The 26,016-nt window shown below is 33.9% G+C and overlaps 1 protein-coding gene across 5 annotated transcripts in view; it reads right to left on the reverse strand.

The window, feature by feature from the left end:
• ODF2L (outer dense fiber of sperm tails 2 like) overlaps positions 1–26,016 on the reverse strand; it is a 127,406-nt gene that overhangs the window by 46,504 nt on the left and 54,886 nt on the right. For 4 of the 5 annotated variants that reach the window (XR_008380285.1, XM_053592814.1, XM_053592810.1 and 1 more), the window contains 9 exons: positions 19,332–19,494; positions 17,223–17,355; positions 16,450–16,578; positions 13,784–13,846; positions 13,577–13,654; positions 12,881–12,997; positions 9,417–9,602; positions 6,063–6,172; positions 5,175–5,310 (listed from right to left, as the gene is read on the reverse strand). Coding sequence is in view for 4 of the 5 variants with exons in the window: in XM_053592814.1 (XP_053448789.1) it covers positions 5,175–5,310; positions 6,063–6,172; positions 9,417–9,602; positions 12,881–12,997; positions 13,577–13,654; positions 13,784–13,846; positions 16,450–16,578; positions 17,223–17,355; positions 19,332–19,441 (1,062 nt within the window). In the remaining variant the exon portion in view is untranslated. The remainder of the gene's footprint in view (positions 1–5,174; positions 5,311–6,062; positions 6,173–9,416; positions 9,603–12,880; positions 12,998–13,576; positions 13,655–13,783; positions 13,847–16,449; positions 16,579–17,222; positions 17,356–19,331; positions 19,495–26,016) is intronic. The other variant, XM_053592812.1, reaches the window with a different exon arrangement.

The following is a 26,016-nucleotide window of genomic DNA, read 5'->3' on the forward strand; positions in this document are numbered from 1 at the left end:
AAGTTCTACATGTAGAATTAATAGAGAATAAAACAGTGACAAATGGGGGAAATGTTAGTAATATACTCTATCAGAGAAAACTTCCTAAGTTTAAATAAAATTAAAGCGTCTTCTGCAGGAGGACTAATCACATTTGTTTATGTCCCTTCCTTCTGAAGACCAAACTGATATAAAGGAATAAAAATGTTTGTAAGTCCACTTACAGAGAACAGACCAGAGGCCATTAACGGACAAAATATTTTTAATGCTTTTGGAAAACAGATGACCGATTAGTGAAGCAGAAATGGACTCAGCTGAGGAGGAAGTTCATCTACCCTGAGAATCTAGACAGGCACAGGGCTGAGGGCAAGAATCAGCGTGAGGTTAAAAAGGATTAGTTCCAAGCCTGTGAAAAGAATAGCTGATCACCATTACCCTCTAGCTCCCCTCTGGGCACACTCCAAGCACAACACTGGACTAAGAAGTTTACCTCCCAAGAAACAAAACAAGGGAGATACTTCTCTAAAGAAACTGAATTATCTGTCTGGGGAAACTGGGGAAAACCAGAGCCAGGGATGGTGTTGCTGACTCAGAGCAAAGATGTGCCTAGTTTGGCATTCTTTAGGGGCCACCAAGTAAACTGCTAGTTTCTCAACAGCTGAGAAAAGTGAAGTGAGACCAGTTAAGTTACAGGGAACACCCACATATCCAGATTAGTTTCCTATTGTCTCATTGGTTCTTCTACTGATTTGATTCTTAAATGTCCCCACACCTTCAAAGAAAGACAGCAACATGAAAGAAAAAGACCCAATTTTTTTAACTTTAAAAGAAAGAAGGAAAAGAAGAAAATGAGCCAGGAAGAAACACATACATTGGCAAAGTGGAAAAAAAAAAAAAATGGAAAAATAATTCTTACAGGTATCTTCAGATATTTTTTAGCAGGAACATTCAAAGAACACAAAATATTCTTGGAAATTAAATTTTCTTAGAAGAAAAATTGGAAGATAAAAACCAAAGAACTCTTCCCAAAAGATGAAACAAAAGCCACCAGAGACTGAAGACATTGCATTAATCCAGGAGGCTGAGCAAACCAACAGTGACAAACAGTGTACCCAGACAGACAGGAGAAAACAGAAAATGGCAGGGAGAAAGCATTATCAAAGAAATAATGCAAGAGAATTTCCCAGGGATAAAGGACCTAAGTATTTGGATTTACAAGGTCTACAGAGTCCTCAGCACTGTGGACAAGAAAAGACCCATACACCAAGATAAAGGGGATCTCTTGAAATTTTCAAGATAAATTTAAAAATTTCACAGAGGAATAAGAAACATTCTGGCAACAGATTTTCTTCCACAGCAAGTCTGTTTGTTAGAAAAGGGACAGTAGAACAAAGCTTTCAATGTTCTCAGTGAAAATTACTTTTAATCTGAGATACTAAACTGATCGATCAAAATGATATTTGCTTCCTATTTTATCTTTTTTTAAAAGGAGATAATTTGAAGATTATATTGCAACAAAATAAGGAATAAGAAAGTGTAGCATCCAGGAAACAGTAGAATCAGGAAAGAGAGCAGGCAAAGGAAGTTCCAGCATGGCATCTGGGCAGCAGGCCTGGAGAACAACCTGTTCAGACTGAAAGACAGAGGGCCTTAAGTAGGAGAAATCTGGGAAAACAGGTGCGCCAGAGAAGAGAAATATGATGCAGAGCTTGAGCAAAAAAAAAAAAAAAAACTATCATAAGGTCACAGTACAGCAAGAAGAGTACTTGGAAACTGTAGCAAAAATTAAAAAGCGGAACACAAATAAAGTTGTGTGAGTATTTTACTGAATTTTATTTACAATAGTCATGGATGTCACTACAAGAAAAAGAGCACTTAAGGTAACAGAACAAATTGTCAATGTTAACAACACCAGCAATGGAAAAGGTACTGGGAAGTGAATGTGGAAAGAACAGATAGAAAAGGGAAAAAACAGAAATATCCTTATGTTAAATAAGAAGTCAAGATATATAATCTGCTTTGTTTGTTTCACATTTCCATCAAGTGAAGCTCACCTTGCCTGAGGGTCCAACCTGCAGCCCGTGGGCCACATACAAATTATCTGAGGACCGTTATGCTTCATCTGTGATGTCAGATATGGCAAAAAATATGACTGGATCATTTTTTTTTTTTTGCTCATCAGCTTTCATTAGCGTTTTTGTATTGGACATGTGGCTCAAGGCAACTCTTATTCTTCCAATATTCAGCAGAAAAAAGCTAGACACCATACACTATATCGCTAAGCAAGGGAATGATGTATTAACAACAAAGAACCAACTTTTGTTCAGATGAGTATTTTTCCAGCTTGTTAATCGTTAGCACCATGAAAAACTGTGGGTTGAGCCGGCACTGTGGCTTACCCTCATAATCCTAGCACACTCTAGGAAGCTGAGGTGGGAGGATCACCTGAGTTCAGGAGCGTGAGACCAGCCTGAGCAAGAGCAAGATCCCCGCCCCCCTACTAAAACTAGAAAAATTAGCCAGGTGTTGTTGTGGGACATGTAGCCTCCTCCAGAGGCAGGAGGATTGCTTGCACCCAGGAGTTTGAGATCACAGTGAGCTAGGCTAGTGCCACAGCACTCTAGCCTGGGCAACAAAGTGAGACTCTGTCTAAAAACACACACACACACCAAAAAAAAAACAAAAAAAACAACCTATCAGCTGAATACGAACTGTACGAACAGCTGAACACAGCAAGCCACAGAGGCACACAGCATTCTACATAAAGCCCACATACTCCAGGTTCCTCTTCTTCCTTCACTCTGGTCATGTGCCCTATCTTGGAAGTGCTGATTGTATGTTAGCTATATTTTCATAATCTTGTATCCATAATAATCTTAGTTTTTTTCTTTTAATTTCTTCCATCATACTACCTTCACATATTTTATTAAAAAGGCAAAGCTAAAACAAACAAACAAACAAAAAAAAGGCAAAGCTACATGTTTGCTATAGTGTTTATTAGGAATCTGCTATCTTTTTAGTTATATTGGTATTTTTGATAGTGCCCTATAAACTAGAAATTCAATACAAATGACTAAACGGTAAATCAAGAAACAATGTTAGGTGATGTAGAGACATGCAGATAACCATCAGAAGAATCAAAAATAGAAACAGTTTTGAGGTTTAAAACCAGCTCCTCAAAGAGCTGCAAATTAAAACACAGATAACTATTTTTACCTGTCAAATTAGCAAACAACATAAATAACAAACAAATTTCATTTCCAATGCTGACAAAATGCAGAGAGCTAATGACAGCATGGGTAATAAAATACCTTGAAAAGAAATATGGCAAAACATATCAAAAACTTAAAAAATGTTCATCTTCTTCAACTCTACTTCTGTATGGGAATCTAAACTAAAGACAATACAACAAAAACTTCATGTACAAAAGACTGGAAATAATCTGAACATTCAACAGAGAAGGAATAATTAAGTCAATTATCTCATCTAACACATCTATATGGAATATCTATATGGAATATGTATTATAGAGTAATTAAAGAAGATGCTTTTAAAGAGCTTATTTTATATATTATACACACCAATATATTTTCCCATTTTAAAATAAACAAAGCAAGACTATTTAATACCAATTATGAAAAAATATTACAAAATATAGTTATCTCTAAAGGATGTGGGATAAAGGGGTTTTTTCTATATTCCTATAGTCTCCAAGTTTACTGTAATGAGTATATTATTCTTCCTTCCAAAGATAATACTGAATACTAGATAGTCCTGCATTGGAGGAAATATGCTCATTGAATAATTGGAATTTTTTAATTAAGAAAACACAATAAGCTGGGTAAGGTGGCTCATGCCTGTAATCCTAGCACTCTGGGAGGTAGAGGCGGGTGGATTGCCTGAGTTCACAGGTTCAAGACCAGCCTGAGTAAGAGTGAGACTCGGGTCTCTAAAAATAACTGGGCATTGTGGTGGGCACCTGTAGTCCCAGCTACTCGGGAGGCTGAAGCAAGAGGAATGCTTAAGCCAAAGAGTTTGAGGTTACTATGAGCTATTACACCATGGCACTCTACCAAGGGTGACAAAGTGACACTCTGTTTCAAGAAAAAGAAAGAAAACACAATTAGGCCAGGTGTGGTGAGTCATGCCTGTAATCCTAGCACTCTGGGAGGCTGAGGCAAGGTGGATCACCTGAGGTCAGGAGTTTGAGACCAGCCTAGGCAAAGTGAGACCCCCATCTCTACTAAATATAGAAAAACTAGCTGAGTAAGACTCCATCTCATAAAGAAAAAAATTAAAAAGAAAGAAAATGCAAATAATAGCCAAGAAAATCAAATCAAGAACTCAATAGTATTTACAACAGCTTGCAAAGAAAATACCTAAGAACATACTTAACCAAGGAGATGAAACATCTCTAACAAAAACATCTTAACGTACAGAGTAAATGTACATCTTTTAGTTATCTCTAATACAGTGACAAGATCAAACTGTTATGAAACAGCAAAACAATGTTAGATACTTATTTTAGAAGTTTCTCTAAAATGTACTCTATACTACTGATATTATGCTCCTAATAAGTCATTATTTATTTTGTGCACACAAACTTCATTTCATGGCTTAAAAATATTGTTTTCTGTCTTCCATTTTCTGTCCTCCAAAAGTAGGATTATGTAACTGAAAATGAATGGTGCCATCATCCTTAGTGAAGGCTCATCTGGTTACTGTATCTCTGGTTGACTGAGAAATCAAATATCTTTTTTCTCAGAAAAGTATAAAAGCTTCTTCCCTACCTCTTCTGTGGTACACATGCAAACCAATCACCCCTTGGATTTGACTAAGTTGGAAAATTCTTTCTGGTTATGAAGCAGCCAAGAACATATTTTCTGGTTTCACACAGACCAGGCCTGAGGTTATATCCTATCGTAACCATGACACCTAGAAATAATCTTATGCATTAAAGTTAATGTAATGTAATTTTGGAACATTCACGTAACTGCTAAAATTGGACAGTAAATCATTTTTTTTTTTAAGTTTAAGACAGTCAACTTCTGTTGAAAACATATATCCTGAGAAGGAAAAAGTACAAAACAATACAAAAGCACTATCCTAGACATGGTATCTTCAGGATACTTCTAGTAAGTAGACTAAGTTGTCATTACACAATACACATCTGCACAGACACACATATATAGTACCTTTAATTTTGTATTCTCAAGATTTAGAGTTTCATTTTCATATTCAATTGAGTGAAGTTTTCTAAGAATTTCTTCACATGAATTTTTTCCATGGTCTTCCATTTTCTGCAGGTCTTCCAGAAGACTAGTGATTTGCCTTTATAAAATGAATAATACATTTTTAAGTGCATTTCGGAAATCACTTTGGTAGAATGTTTCAAATAGGGAGCATACAAAAAGTAATCAGAAATTTACATAACAATAAATCGAAGTAATCTCATTCACACACAGGCATACAATTTTAGGGACAAATAAAAGGATCAACTGAGGAAATAACAACCAATCTTTGAAGCAAATTATACGTATATAGCAGTTTTCAATGACAAAAGTGAAAAGAATATACAGAAAACATTTAAAACAAAATATTCAAGGTTCATTATTGTTCAGTTATCAGTAATACATTTCAAATCCTAAAACATATTTACTCTTGATTCAAGTCTAATTAGGGAATAACTTTTAGAATTTTCAAGCACTTTTACATTATAAGCTGTGTTATAGATTTTTCTTACACATTCTTGTTAAAAGAGAAATATCACTTCCATTTAAGACAAAGGCAGTATTAACATTTACTAAAAATAATAAATGACACATATTCAGATATCAAACACTAATCTGTAAGTATAAAATGTGAAACTAATGCATTTTTAAATGAACATTTTCATACTTTTTATTTTCATAGTTTTTTTATAGTGAAGAAAATATTAAAGAATTATAAATAACAAAAATATCAAATGATATAGATAGTTCCTTTACCACATATAATTCAAAAGAATCAAAATACAAACCAAAGAGGAAAAAACTAAAAAAAGTCTTATTTTAATAGTAAAAATATCCTAAATTTGTTCTTACCTTTTCATTGTTTCAATCTGAACTTCCAATTCACTTTTTTCCATTAGGATTTTCTCATAACGACTTTTCCAGGCATTGGAAACTGAAATTGTTTCAGATAACTTGGCTTCCTAAAAAAGGCATAAAGTACTCATCTTGTAATTTTAAAACATTTTTGTTTTGCTCAGAACCCCAAACACAAATTCATTATAAACAAGGACAAATTCTTTCAAAAAAGTACAGAACTCTTAATATAGAAAATTTCAGTGTATAACTTTGAATAGGAAAGTTTTAAAGTAAACTTTAATGAAATCTCTATATTGCTACTATTTTATATGCACATGGAAGTTCCATCTTAAAAAATATTTCATAATTAATGAAGATAATTTTCTTTCTTTTCACTGATTTTTTTCATTTTGCATTCTTCATACCCAAGATAACCACATAAATATCAGAAAAGAAGCCCTTTATAGTACACCAGAAACTCTCCCAATTCCACAACTCTGTAACATTTAGTAATGCTATCTTATTTATCTTTACTGTAATGATGCTAAATTCCGTCAGCCTTCAAACACTGCTAATGAGTTCACAAAGAGATAAAAGTGATAGTATTGGCTCATTCATTCATTTTCAATGTGAGCTCCATGAGGTAGGGATTTTTGTCTATTTTGCTTATGGCTGTATTTCTAGGGCCTTGAATAGTTCCTGGAGCACAGCAGATACTCAATAAATAATTCAAAGGACTCTTTGTAGATCCTCCTAAAGAGCTGTGGACACTGTGCCCCCTGTCTACAGTCGACAGGAAAACAAACTTACTGGAATAAAACAGTACCAGGAACACAAATTAAAATGCCCAGAAACCGCTGGTATTTATTAAGTACTTCCTTCTTTCCCTCCATCATCCATTCACCGAACAAGTATTTATTTATTTATTTATTTATGTGTTTATTTATTTTTACATTTATGCATACTTGGGGTACAATGTGTTGATTTTTTTATACAACCTGACGTCGTTACATCAAACCAATCAACATAGCTTTTGCCTCATTTACTTGATTATTGTGTTAAGACATTTATGTTCTACACTTGACAGACTTGACTTGTACCCTTGCAATATGCTCCATGGGTGTGGTAGAACAAGTATTTATTAAGCATCTACTATGTGTAAGGCATAGTAAAAGTTTTCTTCACAGTAATCCTTTTTGTTTTTTTCTACTTTCTATGAAGGATAAAAAAGAGTCTCACCAAGGTAGTTTTACTTGGTGCCACAGTGCAGTGCTTGTGTGGTGTGTGAACGGTGGCTCACTCTCTGCAGCTTGAGCAGGGTTAGAGTTCCCACAACTTGGAGGATTATCTCAATGGGAGAGCACACCAGGAACGTCAAAGGGTCGATGTGAGATGTGCTCTGAGCTCGGAGTCATCGCAGATGCCTTAGTTTTGTCCTCAGTGTCAATGTCCCCGAGATAATATCAACGTGGAGAGTCTCAGGCTGACTCAACTCCACTGGGGAGTCTGTCAACCTGAGACTTGGAATCTGATACAAATCTAAATGCCGTTGTCACTAACTAGGTCTTACTTTTGATACACTGAAGAAATAATAGTATTCTGTTTTCATTTTATGTAAAATAGATTTTAATATAACTTATGAAGTATGAGTTGGGCACAATATATGTTATAAAGTGTGAATTTATAAATAACAAAGTAAGACATTTAGAAATTTTACCAATGAAAAAGAAATTCACATATTAGAGATGAAATTATTAATGACTTCCTTAGTATTTCATTCTAGATCTAGGAACCAGTCAATGAAGAAATTACTTTCCCAGAGGAGACTTTTTGAGGTGGCCTACTTTTTCTTTCTAAAGAAATGGCACATCTAAGCCATCAGAAGCAAAATCAGGATCTGTCTGATTTTCAAAGAAGGAATGGGATAATTCTTCAGTGTGAAAAATTACAAGGCATTTAGCATCCTGGCCCATAGGCACTAAATGTCAGAATTAGCTGTCCCCAGCACTTTCAAAATTTTCATTTCTTCTTTGATCTGGTCTGAGAAATATATAGATACAAAGCAAAAGTTCCTTATATAGATATAAAGCACTGTTCCTTTTATCGCACTGAACTGTGCCTGAATTAGCAATAGTGACCTTCTTACTACCAAAGACCATGGACCCTCCCAAATCTTCATTTTCCTTGATCTCTGGGTAGTACTTAGTAAATTTCAGCCATTGTGTAGATAGGAGATGATGCTTTATTGAACTATTATTTAGCTCCTGTTGGTGAACTGTTCATATGTTAGACTTAAGATACTTTTCTATACTCTTCTAAATAATGGTATCCTTAGGCGAAGGGGATCAGCAAGCTCCTGCCTCCCAGGACTGATATGTAAGTAGAGGGAAACAGTTAACAAAATCATAGAAGCAAACTAAAAAATAAATGAGATAGTTTTAGATTACAATAAATGCTATTAAAAAATTTAAAACATTAATATGCTTGTTATAGGACTGTTTTAAAAGGAATGATCCAGAATGGCCTTTCTGAAGAAATGCCAAGAGAAAAGACATCCACATGATTAAAAAAAGAACCAGCTCTTCTGTTTCCATTTCTAAAAGCCTCTAATAACTCTACAGGCCTTCACATTCTTAAGAGATAGGATACTAGTAAGACATCAAAAAAATTATTAATTCATAATTCAATAAATGTAATAATTTGTCAAAAACAGCAAAGCAGAGTTTTTTCAACTCTGTACTGTATCCACAGATATCTTTTGCATGGTAAGTTTATGCAGCACATGGTTTTAAATGCATTACAGAGGTTGAAGTAATTACTGAATAAAGTCATATGGTCTAATAACAAATCAGCATTTCCCAAACTAGTGTTCCTCAGAACAAGTTCCAAGAGTTGCTTTGTGTATAAAAGAAGAGGTTTGTGGTTAAGTAAGTATGGGAAACTCTGAGTTCATCACTGGTGATTACGCTGTTTTGCTGAAAGCCTTCTCAGGGCCTTTACTGTGTTAATGTGCACGCTAAGTTTCTAAGGGGAAATACATACAGAAGTGTTATTGGCCATAGTGTAGCCACAGGGTGGGGGCCACGTGTGTGTAGGGGGGGCAGGGGAGCACAATCAACTTTTCCTTTAAGTACAGTTCCCAAGAAAATGGCTGATATGATTCAATTTGCAAATTTGATATTTTATGTCAACATTCCAAAATAAAAATCAAAAGCAAAAAGTACTAGTAAAGTTCTCTCAGTATCAATAATAGCATTCAGAATAAAATTATATTAAGTGTCATGAAGTAGTTTTAACTGCCTAAACCGACTTAGTTTTTAACTACCTAAACTAAGTATATGAAATATATCTAAAAAAAAGAATGTTTACCTGATCTCTAATTTTGGAAGCAAAGTTTTCAATATCTCCTGTAAAGTGTTCGAGCCTTTGTCTGTAAATCTGAGACGCCTTTTTTAGAGCTATCACTTTTTGCCTGCTTGCTTTCTTGATCGCCACAGCTTCGTGCTTATTCATTCTCACTTGCAAGTTCCATTTGGCTATCTTGGATTCTAAACTCTAAAAAATACTAGCAACAATTATTTCAGAATTCCCATGTTTATGTAAGCATTGTAAAAATATGTACATAATTTTCCTCATAGATTTTATCAAAATGATTAATCATAAGATGAATAAAAAGCAAAACAGTAAAGAAAGCTGACTTTACCAATGCTCTCTGTAAATAGTTAATGAATGCAAACTGAACACATATAAGCCTACCTCAAACTAATGCTACCATTATTACTAAAGATACTAAAACTGGGGATTATGGTACAAACACTAAGTTCCTTAAAACTTCTGACATTAACTAGAATTTTGTCTAGTTCACATCTAGAATATTACACAGTACTAGCTTAAAAAACTAGTTTAAAAAATGTAATTGAGGTAGGAATAATTAATAGATACCAAAGTACAAAGGAATTGGTAGCTTTCCAAATATATTAGCACTCTTTAGTTCAAAAGATAAAGGCTTAAAGAAGATATGAATACAATCTATAGATCATAAAGAGTAGAGATAAGATAAGCATAGATTTATTTATCCAATTTTCATTTACTAGCATTAGGGGGCATGCCCTGACATTAGAAAGTGTTACATTAAAGACAATAGAAGTATTGCTTTATGTGATGAATAGCAAATTTGTGGTAGTCGTTCATTATTCTAAGACCAAACACAGGTTTAGATAAATTAATGATTATCAAATTCATAAGATTAGGGAGGACAGCAAGATGTTTGAGGACATGCTTCTACCCCTTGCAGGTGATGGTGGTCATTAGTGTGACCATCTCCTTCACAGAGCTCTTGGGCACATAATGACAGACAGAACATTAAGTGAATGAGGGATGTGATAATTCTCATCTGTCTACTTCAAATTATTTCAAGATTCTGTATTTAAAGTATTTGAGTATTAAGTATCTAAGAATTTAAAGGCAAGAGTTGAATACCTTTACATTTTGAAAGTTCTGTAGTCTTAAAAAGAATGTGAAATCATTACAGAATTTACTTTGGTCTCTCATTGCTTAGCTGTTTTAATTTAAAAAATTTTTCAAAGGAGTTGTAGCAAAATCTGGAGCTTTTAAACTTAACTCTAGGATCAACAAAAACTATGCTTTTTCCACCAAAATTGAAATTAAGAAATACATCTTAAGTTTTAGACTTGATCCCTTTGAAGAGTGACAAAGTAAACCAAGAAGCAACACATTCTAAAATTATCTTTTAAAATATATCTTAAACTAAAGAAAAAAATTCCTATGAAACTTAATAAGTACCTGTAGAAAAACAAAGAGCAATGCAGTAGTAAGTCTAGTTATGAGAAAGGAACACCTCCCCCCGACCCCCAAGGAAATGTCACTGTTAGTCCTCTAAATATCCACAGGGTGTCAGCATCACACCATGAATAGTTGTTACACTTAAGCAAAAACCTTTTAAAACATGAAAGCAGAGGTAAATTTTTTTTCAACATTGTTCCAGGCAAGATTTATCAAATTCCAAACTTAACCACTATCGGGAGTATACTGAAACTGTCAAATTATTTTTATAGTTTCAGTGATTTGTCAAAGGTATAAATACATAAAATTGATTATTTGTTTTTCTTATTTCCAAAGAACTACATACATGTGGCATGTTATACAGATAATTTTCTCTTCTAAACATAAGAAAACCTTGTCATTACAACTGCTACAACAATCTGGAAAGAAAAATTGGTTCAAAGTATCTTTGAGATAGTTTTCAGAGAATTACAATATAAATTCAAATTCTGAAAAGATCCAGTATGATGAGGTCATTCAGCAACAGTAAAAAAAAGAAATATCTCATATTTATGTTGCCAAACCAAGTTCGTGGTGTGAAAAAAAGAATCTTATAAAATGTAAGTCAAAGAACTAAATTCTGATCCCCAATTACTTCATGCCTTAAAATCCCGAAGTCTGTGAGAGGAAATGCCTGCAAATCAGTAACCTCAGGCAGCTTCTTTTAACCAGCAGCATTTTTGAAAAGGAATTTGAACTCAAAAGTATTAAACAGAAGAATTTCATAGCAAACTCTTAGGATTTTAACCTTATGTTCCTTTTTATAATTTATCAAAGATTAAAAAAATAAACGTATCTTTAAAAACTATTTAATATTTTGGTTTTAAGTAAAAGAAAATATTTTCCAAAACTTTCTCAACTGTTATTTGAGGACTTAATTAAAAACTGTGCAAGATGGATTGTGGTAATCATTCACCTGGTAACACGTGAAATCATGCATCAATAACAGCAGTGCACTGTACCAACTAGTTCATCTGCAGAGCCTTACAACATGAACCCACAGGGAACATAGGAGGGAAAACACTTAAAAGAACTGGAAGGAGGAACAAAGGACAAAATTTACATCCTCCATAAACCTGCTAATGTCCCCCTTAATGGGCAAAAGCTGTTTGTCACCAAGGGAAAAAAAATCACAAGTGCAGTTCTGAAAAGTGCTACAGGTTGCAAATACCTGCTGTAATTCAAGAGTGCACAAGCAAACAGAAATCTGACTCAGAAGTCTTCCTACTCAATGGTATTTAAGTCTGTGTACACTTCTCTGAAGGTGGGAATATTGCTTCTTTTTCTTTGACAAAAATAAATTACCGTAGAAATTCTTACCTCAAAGTAACTTTGACTCTTAACAGAATAATTAAACCATAAAATTCCTTTTAATTAAACTGCTACACAGATGTATGTAATATCAAAGGGATTACTCAACTCTCTGAAAATTAAAGCTAGTAACTGATTTTAAAATTATTATGAAATGCAACAAAGAAATAAAACATTTATTGACTTCATATTAAACATGTGTAAGAGTACATATGTATGTATATATAAATGCAGAAAAGAGACTGAAATAATATACATTAAAATGTTAATGATGGTTTGGTGTTTCTAAGTTTCTATTTCCTCCTTTATATTTTCCATATTTTATAAATTTTCCACAACAGACATAAGTTAATTACATAATGAGAAATATTTTTACAGTTATTCAATCTCTATAAATCCTTCCTAGTTTGGCAATTAAAAGAGACAGAAATTTTATATTGGGATTTGAACCCAAATCTTTAGGTAGGCCAAAAGATTTACCTTTAAACATGTATTTCCCATGGCAATACTTAAAATAGTCACTTTAAAACCACCAAATTCTAGAATTAAGGAATGGATTCATAGCTTTTCAATTAATTTTATCATTTAAACTAGATAATATAAATAGGTAATATACTAGGTAATATAAATATCATTTAAATAGGTAATATATCTATGTAATATAGATAAATATTTATAACCTTTATGTATTCTTTTAGCTTATCATTCTCTGCTTCCTTTTTATGAATTTGGAACTGTAGTCGATCATGTACTACTTTTACTGATTGAGAAAAAGAGTTTGCTTTCAAAGCATTTGCCTGTAACAAAGAGAAAAAAAATGTGTTGATAAACTTCCCCAATAACTTTAGTTTTACCCCAACTTAGGCAATCTAAAATGCTAACAAAAAGCAAAGCACTGCTTTACATAAACTCCCACCTGTACAAATGTATTTCATGTAAATTTGTGGGGGAGGGGAGTTTCCTCTTTCCAATCTTCACTTAATGGATCCTGGTAATTTTCTATTTTAAAAATTCTCATCTATCCTCCTCAATAAAATTATAGGTATGTATAAAATGCTCCTAAAAATACCAAAATTCCTTAATTTGTCCCCAAATTGAAATATAATATGAATTACTAAGAGGTCCTAGTTTAGAGTGATTTATGCCAAGTAATCTAACTGAAACAAGATAAAACTCAAAACAAAAACTTAATAAAGTTAAGATGCTATATTTGATAATATAAAACTTGTAAAATACCCAAATGATCTAGAATTTAAAGAAAAAAATTTCTGTATTTATTTCTGAAGACTTGGTGCCAAGATAGTAAGAAAGGGAAGAGGGAGTCAAACACTAAGAAAATATATTGAATTAAACTCAAAAGTTCAGAATTTGCTTACCTTTTCATTCTGAAACAAACAAGAAAGTTCTTGGATATATGTTTCCTTCTCAAGTACCCTCTTCTTAAGACTCTTTAGCTAATATAATTTAAGATTGAGAAATTTCAGTTTATAATAGTTAATATTGATTAATTTCATAAAGTAACACAATATACAACCAAAAAAAGTCAGAAAGAATGGACACAAAGTAAATGTGAAAAGACTTACACTATTTTCACTTCCATTATCAGTTAGAATCTTTAACAACATGCTAGGTAAATTGTCTCCCGTCTGTAAAAAGAGAGGATATCATAAATTGATGCTCACTAATTACAATTCTCTAAATAAAATGAAAAAAGTGGAATAACACCTTTCAAGAAATTGATATGGTGGGTGGCACCCATAGCTCAGTGGGTAGGGCCCTGGCCGCACATGCAGAAGCTTGCGGGTTTGAACCCAGCCCGGGCCCACCAAAAAACAACAATGACAACAATAACAACTACAACGGCAACAAAAAAAATGGCCAGGCATTGTGGCAGGCGCCTGTGCTCCCAGCTACTTGGGAGGCTGAGGCAAGAAAATCACTTAAGCCCAGGAGTTTGAGGTTGCTGTGAGCTGTGACACCACAGCACTCTACCCAGGGCAACAGCTTGAGACTGTTTAAAAAAAAAAAAGAAAAGAAAAGAAAAAGAAATTGGTATGCCAGTTCAGCTTTGTGAAAGAGTTGACCACTGAGAAGATTTTTGCCTAAGTGCTTCAAATCAGTTTTTGTCCAAAATTTATAAAATTAATTTACTAAATTACTCTCAAAAGAATGTCTCAGAAAGTATAGGCCAATAATACAGAAAAATTGCAAAAATCCTGTATACAAAAGAAACTGTTTATAAATAGGCAAAAAATCCTGTATACAAAAGAAACATCGCTGTTTATAAATAGGCAAGAATTATAAACAACCTAAACTCTAGCAATAATAAATTTCTTAAAGAATTATAGCAAATCAATAACAGAATTCTATGTAGCCATTTTAAAACAGACTATAGAAGAATGTTTATTCATTTTTGAGGGTCATACTCCTACTTTATAATGTGAAAAGTTACAAATTTTTTTCACCCAAAAGTACATATGCACATACAAATATACTATGCGAACTGACACACAAATTTTACAGGGCTCATAGATTTCATCAAGTGCACCCCTGGACTCTGTAAAGGTCCCCAAAGCTCAAGTTAAGATACCTTCCTATTCAAAAAATATTTAATATATGAGAAAATATTGATGATAATTGTTAAGTATAAAATTCAAGGTACAAAACAATGAGAATAGTATGACTCCATTTTTCTAAAACCAACAATAATGGAACAAAAGACTGAAGAAGATATCCAACTCCAAATTAACACTGCTCGACAGTGACTTTTCACTGAGTACTGAAATTAAGAAAGTTATTAGTATTTCTTTGCATATATGAATTTTCTATAATGAACATGTAACTTTTTAATTACCAAAACTGTTACCTAGTATTAGATCACTTTTATAATTCTTAAAAAATGCCATGACAAGAAAAACCAGAAAGGTGTCAAAAGAATTTAGGTGATTTTTGTCATTAGCTTAAGATTTTTCAGCCTATCACAAAAGTTAATTTCTTCAACTATATTTGTTCTAAAACTCAACAGAATAAACACAGAGAATTAAAAATTACTGATGTAGAGTTCTTTTCTCCAGTCAACATACACAATATTTTACATAATATTTCAGGGATCCACAAATCCCAGTTAGAATTAACAGAGAATATCAGGTTAAAAATTTTGATCTTGTTATCCTATAAATGACAAATAGTATTAGAGAAGAAAAAATACTAATTTATTCTTTTAAATACTTTTAACTTAACAATTATAACATACCTGACCACGTGTCTGTAAAATTAGGCTTCAGTTTTTCTTTACATGATTTAGCAAAAGTTCTAAGTCAGTTTTTCCTAACAAAGAGGTGACATCCTCTCATCTTACTCCCATTCTCCCTACATTTGATAAGATAGGCTGAAATTGATATGAACTGTGCAGAGACAGGAAAAAATGTGGAGAACAGTCCTAAGTCAAAAGAAAACCCTGGGCTAGATCAAAGAGAAAGTATGTCTGCATGTGTGTGTATAAAAAATATATGTAAGTCAGGCAGTTCCACTCCTAGGTACAAATCCAAGAGAAATGAAAATATGTATCTACACCACAAATTTGTAAATAAACATTAACAGCAGCATTCTTCATAGCAGCCAAAAAGTGGAAACAACCCAGATGTCCGTCAAATGATGAATGAATAAATAAAAGTGGTCTATTCACACAATGGGATGCTACTCAGCAATAAAGAGGACTTCAGTAGTGATGCATGCTACAACACGGGTGAACCTTGAAGACACTGTGCTGACTGAAAGGCGGCAGTCATGAACTACCACGTATTGATCCCATTTATATGAAATACAATAGGGCATCCACAGACGCAGACACAGGGAAAAGCTGCCGAGAGCTCCTTTGAGGAGTGGGAGAGATGAGAGGTGAACGACTAAAGGGTAGAAAGTTTCTTTCTAGAGTAATGAAAATGTCCTAAAATTGAGTGTGGCAATGGCTGCACAACTCTGAATGCACTAAAAAATACTGAATTTTACACTTTAGTGGGAGAACTGTATAGTTCTATGAATTATATCTCAATAAAGTTGTTAAGAACACGCTATTTTCATGTAGAGCTATTTACAAAAGATTAAAATGGTTAACTTAATAATTTCTATATCAAAAGAATTCAATTCAAAAATTCAATTAAAATATTTTAACTTCTACAGTTTGAGACATAATATACCCTTCAAATGAGAATTATCACTATTAAATGAATGCTTAGTATTGATGCCTTACTTGTTTGTAGTCTGTATTTCTAAGAAGATGTTCTAAAGCTAGTTTTACACGCTTAAAAGTGTCTAATTCTTTTGTTAATATTTCCTTCTGTTCAGAAATCTTCTTCAAATTGGACGCAGAAAGATTAGCCTGACAAAATACAAGAGCCACAGACACATTTTAAGACACAGCATTAAGTACGCTATAAAATATAAGACTAGTATCAAATCAAAATTTTTCTAACAAAATAATTCTTTTGTGCATTGTAATAGTAAATTTTGCAAAGTTTATTAATAGTGAATTGGATTTGTTACATAGTACATTAAAGTGAAATGAAAACAAAATAAGGGCTTACGCTCTAAAAGTATCAGGCATTATTCTAATAAAAGTTATAGAATACAATCTGACTTTTGTCTCTAATTCAAACTTTATTATACTAAAATTTAAAATTAGTTTTCTATTCCAAATAATACTATAGAAAATAGAGAGACTTCATCTTTCAGAAGATTTCATATTTGAATTTTAAATTCATATTTGAGAGAAACTAATTCTCTAATTTAACTCCAGGTACACAGTTTCTAGTTTGATCTCTTACCAGGTACATGTCTGAGATTATCTTTTAGGAAAAGAATTGCAGTTAGTGACAGAGGAATAAAGGATACTAACAAACCCTCATTTGGGGTATCAAATACCTGCATCTGAGCATACCTACTTAAGACATGCAACCTCAGTTAATGCATTGACTATTATACCAGTTTCTCATCTTATTAGGTATTCACAAGTCACATACTCACATTTTCAAAACTAATCTCTTCAATGGTATCCTTAAATAATGGCAAAAGTAATTCTACAGAATGGGCTGCCAACTCGGCTTCCTTAAGTGTTGCTTCCAGTTCATTCTTTTCATTTAGGATGTCCTGCTTCAGGCTATTACAAGTGGACAAATAAAATTTAAGTCAAATATAGCCCATAAATCAGTTACATTTTTTATGCAAATATAGCTTGGCCTAACTAAATATTTCAATTTCGTAAACTGCTCTGCAAAATGTAGCAGTAAATTGTCACTGAAAACGTGTACATCTTTTGCCTATTTGTACTTCCATAATTTTCATACACCCTCTATACATGGAAAGACGGTTTTTAAAATGCTGAAATATGTAAAACACAGTAGCTACTAACAGTAATGCTTAACTGTGCCATATTTCAATTATTCAATTTCCCCTTCCTGGTTTATAAAGCAATTTATGTGAATGTATTATATATGTCTTTCTTCTCCCCTTCCTACCTCTCCTCCAAACCCCAAAGATTTGTCTTTCTAGACCTCATTCCACAATCTTAAATTGAAACTTACTGTTTTTCACAAATAGTGAAACTTCCATAGGAAGTTTTCTAAATTAATGGAAAAGAAAAAAATTAAAGTTCTCCAGATATCTAAAATATCCTTCACATTTTGCTATAGACTACATCATCAGTTTAAACAAAACTGGTATCTGTTTCTTGATTATGTTTTACCTAGATACTATTATTATTGCAAGACACATTTTTGCACATTTTTACATACTGAAATCAGAACGCTTTTTACAATCTTTATCAGCCAAGAAACAGTCTTCACCTGTCTTTGCACATACCCAAAATTTATAGAAAGGGTTATAGAAAGGGATTGAGGGAATTAGCAAAGTACAAGTGTTGAGCAACATTAAGCACCTAGCACCAAAAATTTTACTTCATTTAAAAATGCTCCTAAATATGCCATATCACCAAGACAGTACTCTTAACATAATAGCAAGGACAACTTTGAGTGACAAAGTGACTCAAAAGAGTTGGACTTCACATATAAACAAATTTTAAGAATGCCTTAACATATTACACCTACATTTTACTTTTAAGCAACGACAAGTTATTTGGATTAAAATCTATATTCCATTTGAATTAAAAACCTATATTCCATAGAACCTCTGTAAGTTGACCACCCAAGAGACTGTAACAAATGGGACAACATATGGAGACAGTCACCATAAGGAACTAGGACTACTGTACTAATATGTACATGTGGTGCATGTCCAGTCTATGAAAATTAGGTCAACTTAAGGAGGTGGTCAATGTAGGGAGGTAGTCAACTATGGAGGTTCTCCTGCACAATTAAGTCTGACGGCACATTTTCAACATTTATAAATAAAATTCTAAATGATATGACAAAATGTGCCTTTCTTTAATCGGCAGCTTTCTTTCTTTATAATAATGTGATGGCTCATTAACAACTGATGGCATGTTAGAGGTTACGTCAAAAAGTAGCTTATGTTCTTAAGCACCACCAGCTTAAAGTAACAGGCCTAACAAGATTCCAGCTATAAATGACACCTGTCCCTTATTAAAAACCATGGGTAGAAATTCAAGAATGATAATATATGACAAAATTTTATTTTAATTTACAAAAAACTAAACCAGAAGCTGGACTGTACTACCCATAGCACCAGTAATGGTATTTTAAGATTGCTGAGTGGGGGAATAAATATAAATAGTAAGTGAATTCCCTTTCCAAGGAAGTAAAATATGACAAGTATGTGTTATATAGAATATACCAAATGACAGTAAATTAATACTCATTAACTACATTTCAAATATCACATATTATTTATAATTTCATTCACTTTAACTAAAAAGCTTTACTTTATAAATTCTTAACGTTTGCATTTTTAATTGCTTTCACTAAGATTCAAAAAAGCTAGCTAAATTCTGCTGAGTGTATTTGTAATCAGATTAAATAAATATATTTTAATAAATACTAAATTTGAAGAATATATTCTTGAAAGGATGCTGTATTTGCTTCAAACAATTTACATTATATACAAAACATGAAATCTAGAAATCAGAATATTAGATTCCCCTGATATTGATGAGAATACCAGCAGAGATGACTTTCACTGGTACAAGGTAAATCTTCTTTCTCTGATCTACATTTAAGATGGGAAAAGAGTTCTTCTGAATGACTTCCATTATTTAGAGGCTCCGCCATAAATTCTGTAAACAGATTTATAGGTGGTTTCTACAACAACTTCTCCACATAAGCTGAAAGATATGAAATATTTTGGTTATTAAACTTATTATTTCGATATTCTTTTTTTTCTATCATTACCCTCTAACAATAAGATAAATACCTAAGAATGTACAAAAGAATAACATTTCCAAGACATAATCAAATTTATAGCTGCTACTCCTTGTTACACTAATTCAAAATAGTATCAAAATAGCACAGAACAACCATTCAACAACTGTCAATTTCTACATATTGTTTTCCAAAGGCCTGATACTTTCTACATAATTACAATAGTGCAGAAAATTTATTAGTCTATCTCTTAAAGTATTACAATAATATTTAAATCCAGTAAGACTGGACAATGGATATAAATATATCATAGGTTAACTATGGTCCTAAGTTCCATTGAACCCATTGATAAGAAATATATTTTATTTATGCCTAGAGATAACAGAAACCACAGAAATTCAAGATACTTTTGAAAGTATTGGGCAACAACAGCTACAGACAGGATATTCTTTTAAAAGTAGGCTTTCCATGGGTGGTGCCTCTGGCTCAAAGGAGTAAGGTGCCGGCCCCATATGCCAGATGTGGCGGCTTCAAACCCAGCCCTGGCCAAAAAACTGCAAAAAAAAAAAAAGGCTTTCAAAATTAAATTCCTGTATTCCTATTCCCACCTCAATCTGGATATTCTTTTGCGATAATGAATTGACAGATGACATTAATTCCAAATTTTACTGATGGATCTAATTATTTTCACTGAAGCTTCCAAATGTTATTTTAAAAACATGACTATTTATGAATTTCCTCATAAATTTTAAGTAATACAAGGGTATCCAACCTGAGGCCTGTGGGCTGCATGCTGATTTTGTGAGGACTTTTTTCACTTATCTGTAGTGTCCTCAGATAATCACAAGAGTGCACAGAACTTTTTTTTTTTTGCTATCAGCTGTCGTTAGTGTTTGTGTATTTAATGTGTGGCTCAAGAAATTCTTATTCTTCCAATGTGTGGCAGAGGGAAAAAAACAAGGTTGGACACTCCTTAGTTAGGAGTTTTAGCCCCACTAAAGTTGTGTTTTCACAACTCTAATAATACACGGTAATATCTTTCTCTGGCTTCATTTTATATTTACATAAAATAAAAAATTATGTTTAAAGTTTTTAGCATTTTTATCAGATATTTACCTCTTTGTGATTTAGTTTCATTTTCTATATTACATTTGTTCAGTTTTTAATACTTGAGGTACCAATGAATTATAGGTTGAAAATGACTCATAATATTTAATTAGCAATTCAGAAACCTTCCAAAGTATTTATAAAATGTATTTTTTTGGTCTGAATATTCTATATTCTGCAGAGATAAATATCTAGGATACAAGCCAATGACGCATGCTTGCATTTTTGAAATATCAGCAACTGAAACCAAAGGCAATGCTAAATAACCTACCCTCTACGATGATCCATTTGAATGCTACAAATATGCATCATCTATTACTAGGGCATAACAATGATCTGAGCTATCAATAGATTAGAAGAATTAAAAATATATAGGTATACAAAATCAAATTAAAAAGTAAACCTAAAGGGTTAAAAAGAATATGCCCTGGAGAAATCACCGCAATCAAGTGAACCATCACCTACTGATTGTTCAGCTGTAATAGCCACCCCTACTCAGAGAGGAGCAAGGATTTACGGGCCATCCATTCACTTGTCTAAATATTTGTCTTTCTATAGACTGGAATCTCAAGAAGGAACGTCTTGTTTATATTGGAATCCCCAGCACATACAAGCCTTGCAAAAGCTAAGCAATAATTAAAGAAAAGGACTCTATTCACTAATAGAGCCTGTAATGAATATGATCATTAAAAACTATGTTTCTTTTCATTTATTCACCCCTTGACTTATGTGAGGGAATCATCTTAAAAAATGGTTCCTATATTTGGAAAAAAGATTCAAAAATAATGTAAGATGATAGAGATCTTCAATGTGTAGAAACTATTTTATGAGACAAGACTGAGTTTGTCATCAGTATTTTAAATGAGTGCTTTCTGAGCTTCACAAGCCACTGGCAACTATATACACAACTTTTCTGAAAGTTTTATCCCTAGATAAAGTCACAAAACAAAATACTTCTGCTTCCTCAACTATAATTGGTCACTATGTCTTATCTTAAATAATAAATAAAATTAACACATTGTAAAATTAGAGATTTTAGATTGAGTTCAACATACTAAAATTCATCTTAAAAGCAGAGACCCCTATTTTTCTGATATTTTCATAGAAATTATCAACAATTATCTTCTCCAGGTTAATAAAGATTTATGTTCAGAGGAGATTCCAAGATACTTCATTATTTTTGTGTTGTAACTATACATACACACACATATACATGTACTGTGTGCTGAACAAGAACATAATTGTTTTCTTTAGCATAAAAAGTCCTATCTTTACAAAAAAAAAAAAAAATGCTAGCATTTTAGTGGACCTGTACAGAAAATGTATTCCTATACAGAAAACAGGTATTTCACAATAAAATATTTTTGATTATGCAGAATGTACTACCAACTGACAAACGTACTTTTGTACAACCTGTCACATATTCTGCACACACTTAATGATCATATCCTTAAACATTAGCAATTTTAAAATATTTTAATATGTTTAAAGAATTAAATTTCCTATATAGAGACTACTTTGCCAGTCTCCTGCCAAAAAGGCATGTATTCAAAGCTTTTTCCAGGAGTGCTCTGGGTTATACTGATCCAGCTACACTTACAAAACTGTTCCATTTTGGCCAACAACAAGCATTCGAGGGATGGCTGTTTAGGGACAATGATAGAGGCCATGACACAGAAAAGAAAGATCATCTAGATCAGACTAAGTAAACTAAACCAGTTTCACATGAATATGTATGTAAAGCTAATCCTTCTAAAGAGAAAAGCATATGAATCCTGCAGATTTTAATTTCTTTTGCCAAATACTAATTCTTGGAAAAGTAACTTACATTGGCTTTGAACAGAGCTTCTACAGAAAATTTTACCATGAAATATTCAACAAAGGACACAAAGTAGGTGTAGGAATGCTGCTTTTTTTCTCCCAGTATTCTAGATATTGCAAATATCCAGATATTGCAGTATTCTGGATATGCAAAAGAGAAGTAACTGTATGGCATTTTAAGACTCAATAATGAAAGGAAAATGTATTGGAAACTTGAAAACAGGCAAAGAGGAGAATAACCAGAGCTAGAAAACAGATCTTATAAGTAAAAACTACCAAAATTGGGAAGTGCTTTCTGATACACAGAATACCCTAGATAATAACTACTTATCTAATGCCTCTCTCCAGTGAATAGAGTATAAAGGAATTTATATCTAAACGATGGGCAGCACACAAAACGGAATGAAATCCTCCCATTTGAAACATGGATGAGAACATTGTTAAGTGAAATAAGCCAAGCACAGAAAGACAAATGTCAAATGTTCTCACTCGTATGTGGAAGCTAAATATTAAAAATAATTGATCTCATGGAGACAGGGGAGTAGAATGATGGCTAACAGAGGCTGGGAAAGGTAGTGGGAGAGGAATAAAGCAGAGATAGTGAATGGGTATGAAATATAGTTAGATGGATAGAATGAATGATATTTGATAACACAACAAAGTGATTATAATCAACAATAAGTATACTTTAAAATAACTAAAAAAGTGGAACTGGAATATTCCTAACACAAAGAAATGTTATATGCCTAAGGTGATGGATACCCCAATTACTCAGATTGGATCAATTCCCATTGTAGGCTTATATTGAAACATCACATGTACACTACAAAGATGTATAACCTGTATGTATCCGTGATAATTAAACATTTTTTAAACTACAAAAATAAATAAATAAATTGGGCTTCAGACTGGATAATAATGAGTAGAAAAGGTAACAGCAAGAATAACTGGTCTGTATATATAGGATATGTACTTCAAGGCCCAAATTCCCCTCTTATCAATTCCATCAAGAACTCTAAACTAACAGTATTTTTAGAATCGTATAGTTCAGAATTTAATTGTTCAATAAATGCTCATATTTTAGTTTTTTTTTTTTTTTTTTTGTGGTTTTTGGCCGGGGCTGGGTTTGAACCCGCCACCTCCGGCATATGGGACCAGTGCCCTACTCCTTGAGCCACAGGCGCCGCCCCATATTTTAGTTTTTTAAAAAACTTACTACTAACCCTGTGGAGATAAATATCATACCCATTACCCTCTACCCTCAAAAATTACCTAACAGTGGAGGCATAGATTAGGTTCTCAAATATAAGTTAGGGTGACCAAAGTATTTATTGTTCACACCAGGACCCTCTTGAGATGACGGAGGTCCCATACAGACTCCAATTACCCAGAAGAAAACTAGACGAAAGGTGTTCACAAAGCATTTTCCTTTCCTTCAACATCCTGGCAACTGCTGCCATTTATTGAGCAGGGCAATGACTGACCTTATAAACATCATTTCACAAAAAGTTTGAGAAGGTCCCTATTAAATATCCAAAAGCTAAGCACCAGGCAAATGCAAATCAAAACCACAATGAAGTATCACCTAACTCCAGCGAGAATGGCAGAGAGAAAGGAACACTCGTATACTAATGGTGGGACGGCAAACTAGTACAACTTCTTTGGAAAACAACATGAAGGCACTTCAGAGAGCTAAAAGTAGACCTACCATTTGATCCAGCAAACTCTCTACTGGGGATTTATCCAAAGGAAAAAGGGTCATTTTGTTAAAAGACACTTGTACCCCAACGTTTACTACAACACAATTTACAATTGCAGAGATGTGGAATCATCCCAAGCCCATCAGCACATAAGTGGATTGTACACCAGGGAGTACAGCCCAGACATAAGAAAAATGGTGAACTAACACATTCTGTGACAACCTGGACAAAACTGGAGGGAAACCATTCTTCTAAGTGAAGCATCTCATGAATGAAAAAACTGCACATACCCACTACTAAACTGGAACCACTCATTTAACAATGATGGATACATGTGGAAGTGAAACTCAGTGGAAAACAAGCAGGTGGTAGGGGGGAACAGGGCACAGGTAAATTTCCACCTGAGGGGTACAATACACACTACCTATGTAACGGATACCCTTGTAAGTTTGCCTCAAACTATAAATAAGCAATTCACATAGTGCAAACATTTGTACCCCCATGATATTTTGAAATTTTAAAAATAAAGTGTTAGGAAAAAATATCCAAAAGCTATAGCTAAGAAAACCGAGTCTTAGAAAGGTTAAATATGATTACAAGTAAGGAGGGTTGGTGGACCTCAGTTTTGAACTAAAAGCCATAAGATACTAGAATATATATAAAAATCTACAAAGCAAAAAGTAACACGCAAATTTGCCTGAAATTTATTGGGTTTTAACTGTAGTCATAAATTAAATTTAGATGCAAAAGATGAAAACTGTTCTGTACGAGGAAATGAGGAATGAGTAAGGTAGAGCTACTTGAAGGCACAGACTACAAGTCTAAAGAGAGTGCAGACAGTTAGTGACCAGACCACTAAAATCCACTGTGCTAAAGGCTGTGACAAGGGACTCAGGGGGTCCCACCAAAGCATGCAGAAGAACACCCAGTGCTCATTGGCAGGATCCTGGGGAGACTTCCCAGCAGAAGTGGAAATTCAGTCGAGTCCTACAGAACAAGTTTGAGCTAGGCAAAAAGGAAGAGAAAAGGCATTCGGACAGATGGTCAGAACTAGCAGGGGCAGGGAATCACGAGGAGACCTAATTTGCAAGCGAAGTGATAAGAGGAGGCTGGACACCCTGACTGTATGTCAAGCTCAAGAGGATGGATTTTTTCCCCAAGATTACAACAGAACATTAAATAATTTGAGCATGGCAATGATAAATCACAAGTGCATTTTTTTTTTTTTTTAGAGACAGAGTCTCACTTTGTGGCCCTCAGTAGAGTGATCTGGTATCACAGCTCACAGCAAGCTCAAATTCCTGGGCTAAAGCGATTCTTTTGCCTGAGCCTTGCAGGTAGCTGGGACTACAGGCCTCCAGCAACAATGCCCAGCTATTTTTTTAGAGACAAGGTCTTACTCTGGCTCAGGCTGGTCTCCAACTCACGAGCTCAGGCAATCCACACACCTTGGGCTCCCAGAGTGCAAGGATTACAGGCGTGAGCCACCGTACCCAACCCACTGATACAGGACAGGTGGCTCCCTAGCCAGCTAAGTGGAGCTGAGCTGGAGGACCTGCTGCCTCAGCCCTGGCAGTGTTGGTGCAGCAGCAGCCAGCAGAGAAATCAGCGGGCTAGAGGGTAGGCAGGGGGGGCCTCAGGAGGCTCTAGTAGCCATACAACTGCTGGGGAGATACCAGCATCTTAGGTCTCCCTCCCCTTGCACTTGCACTGAACAGGAAACCACCCCCCCACCCCCCCCATTTCCTAGGCCTGGTCAATTTCATGTAAGTTTCCTAGGCCTGAATGAAAGGGATTATAGCCATTTATTTGCTACTGAGTTCTGGCTACCTACAACTACACAGGACCCCAGGACCC

Source organism: Nycticebus coucang, chromosome 5, assembly GCF_027406575.1.
Source record: "Nycticebus coucang isolate mNycCou1 chromosome 5, mNycCou1.pri, whole genome shotgun sequence".
In the NCBI taxonomy this organism is placed as follows: Eukaryota; Metazoa; Chordata; class Mammalia; order Primates; family Lorisidae; genus Nycticebus; species Nycticebus coucang.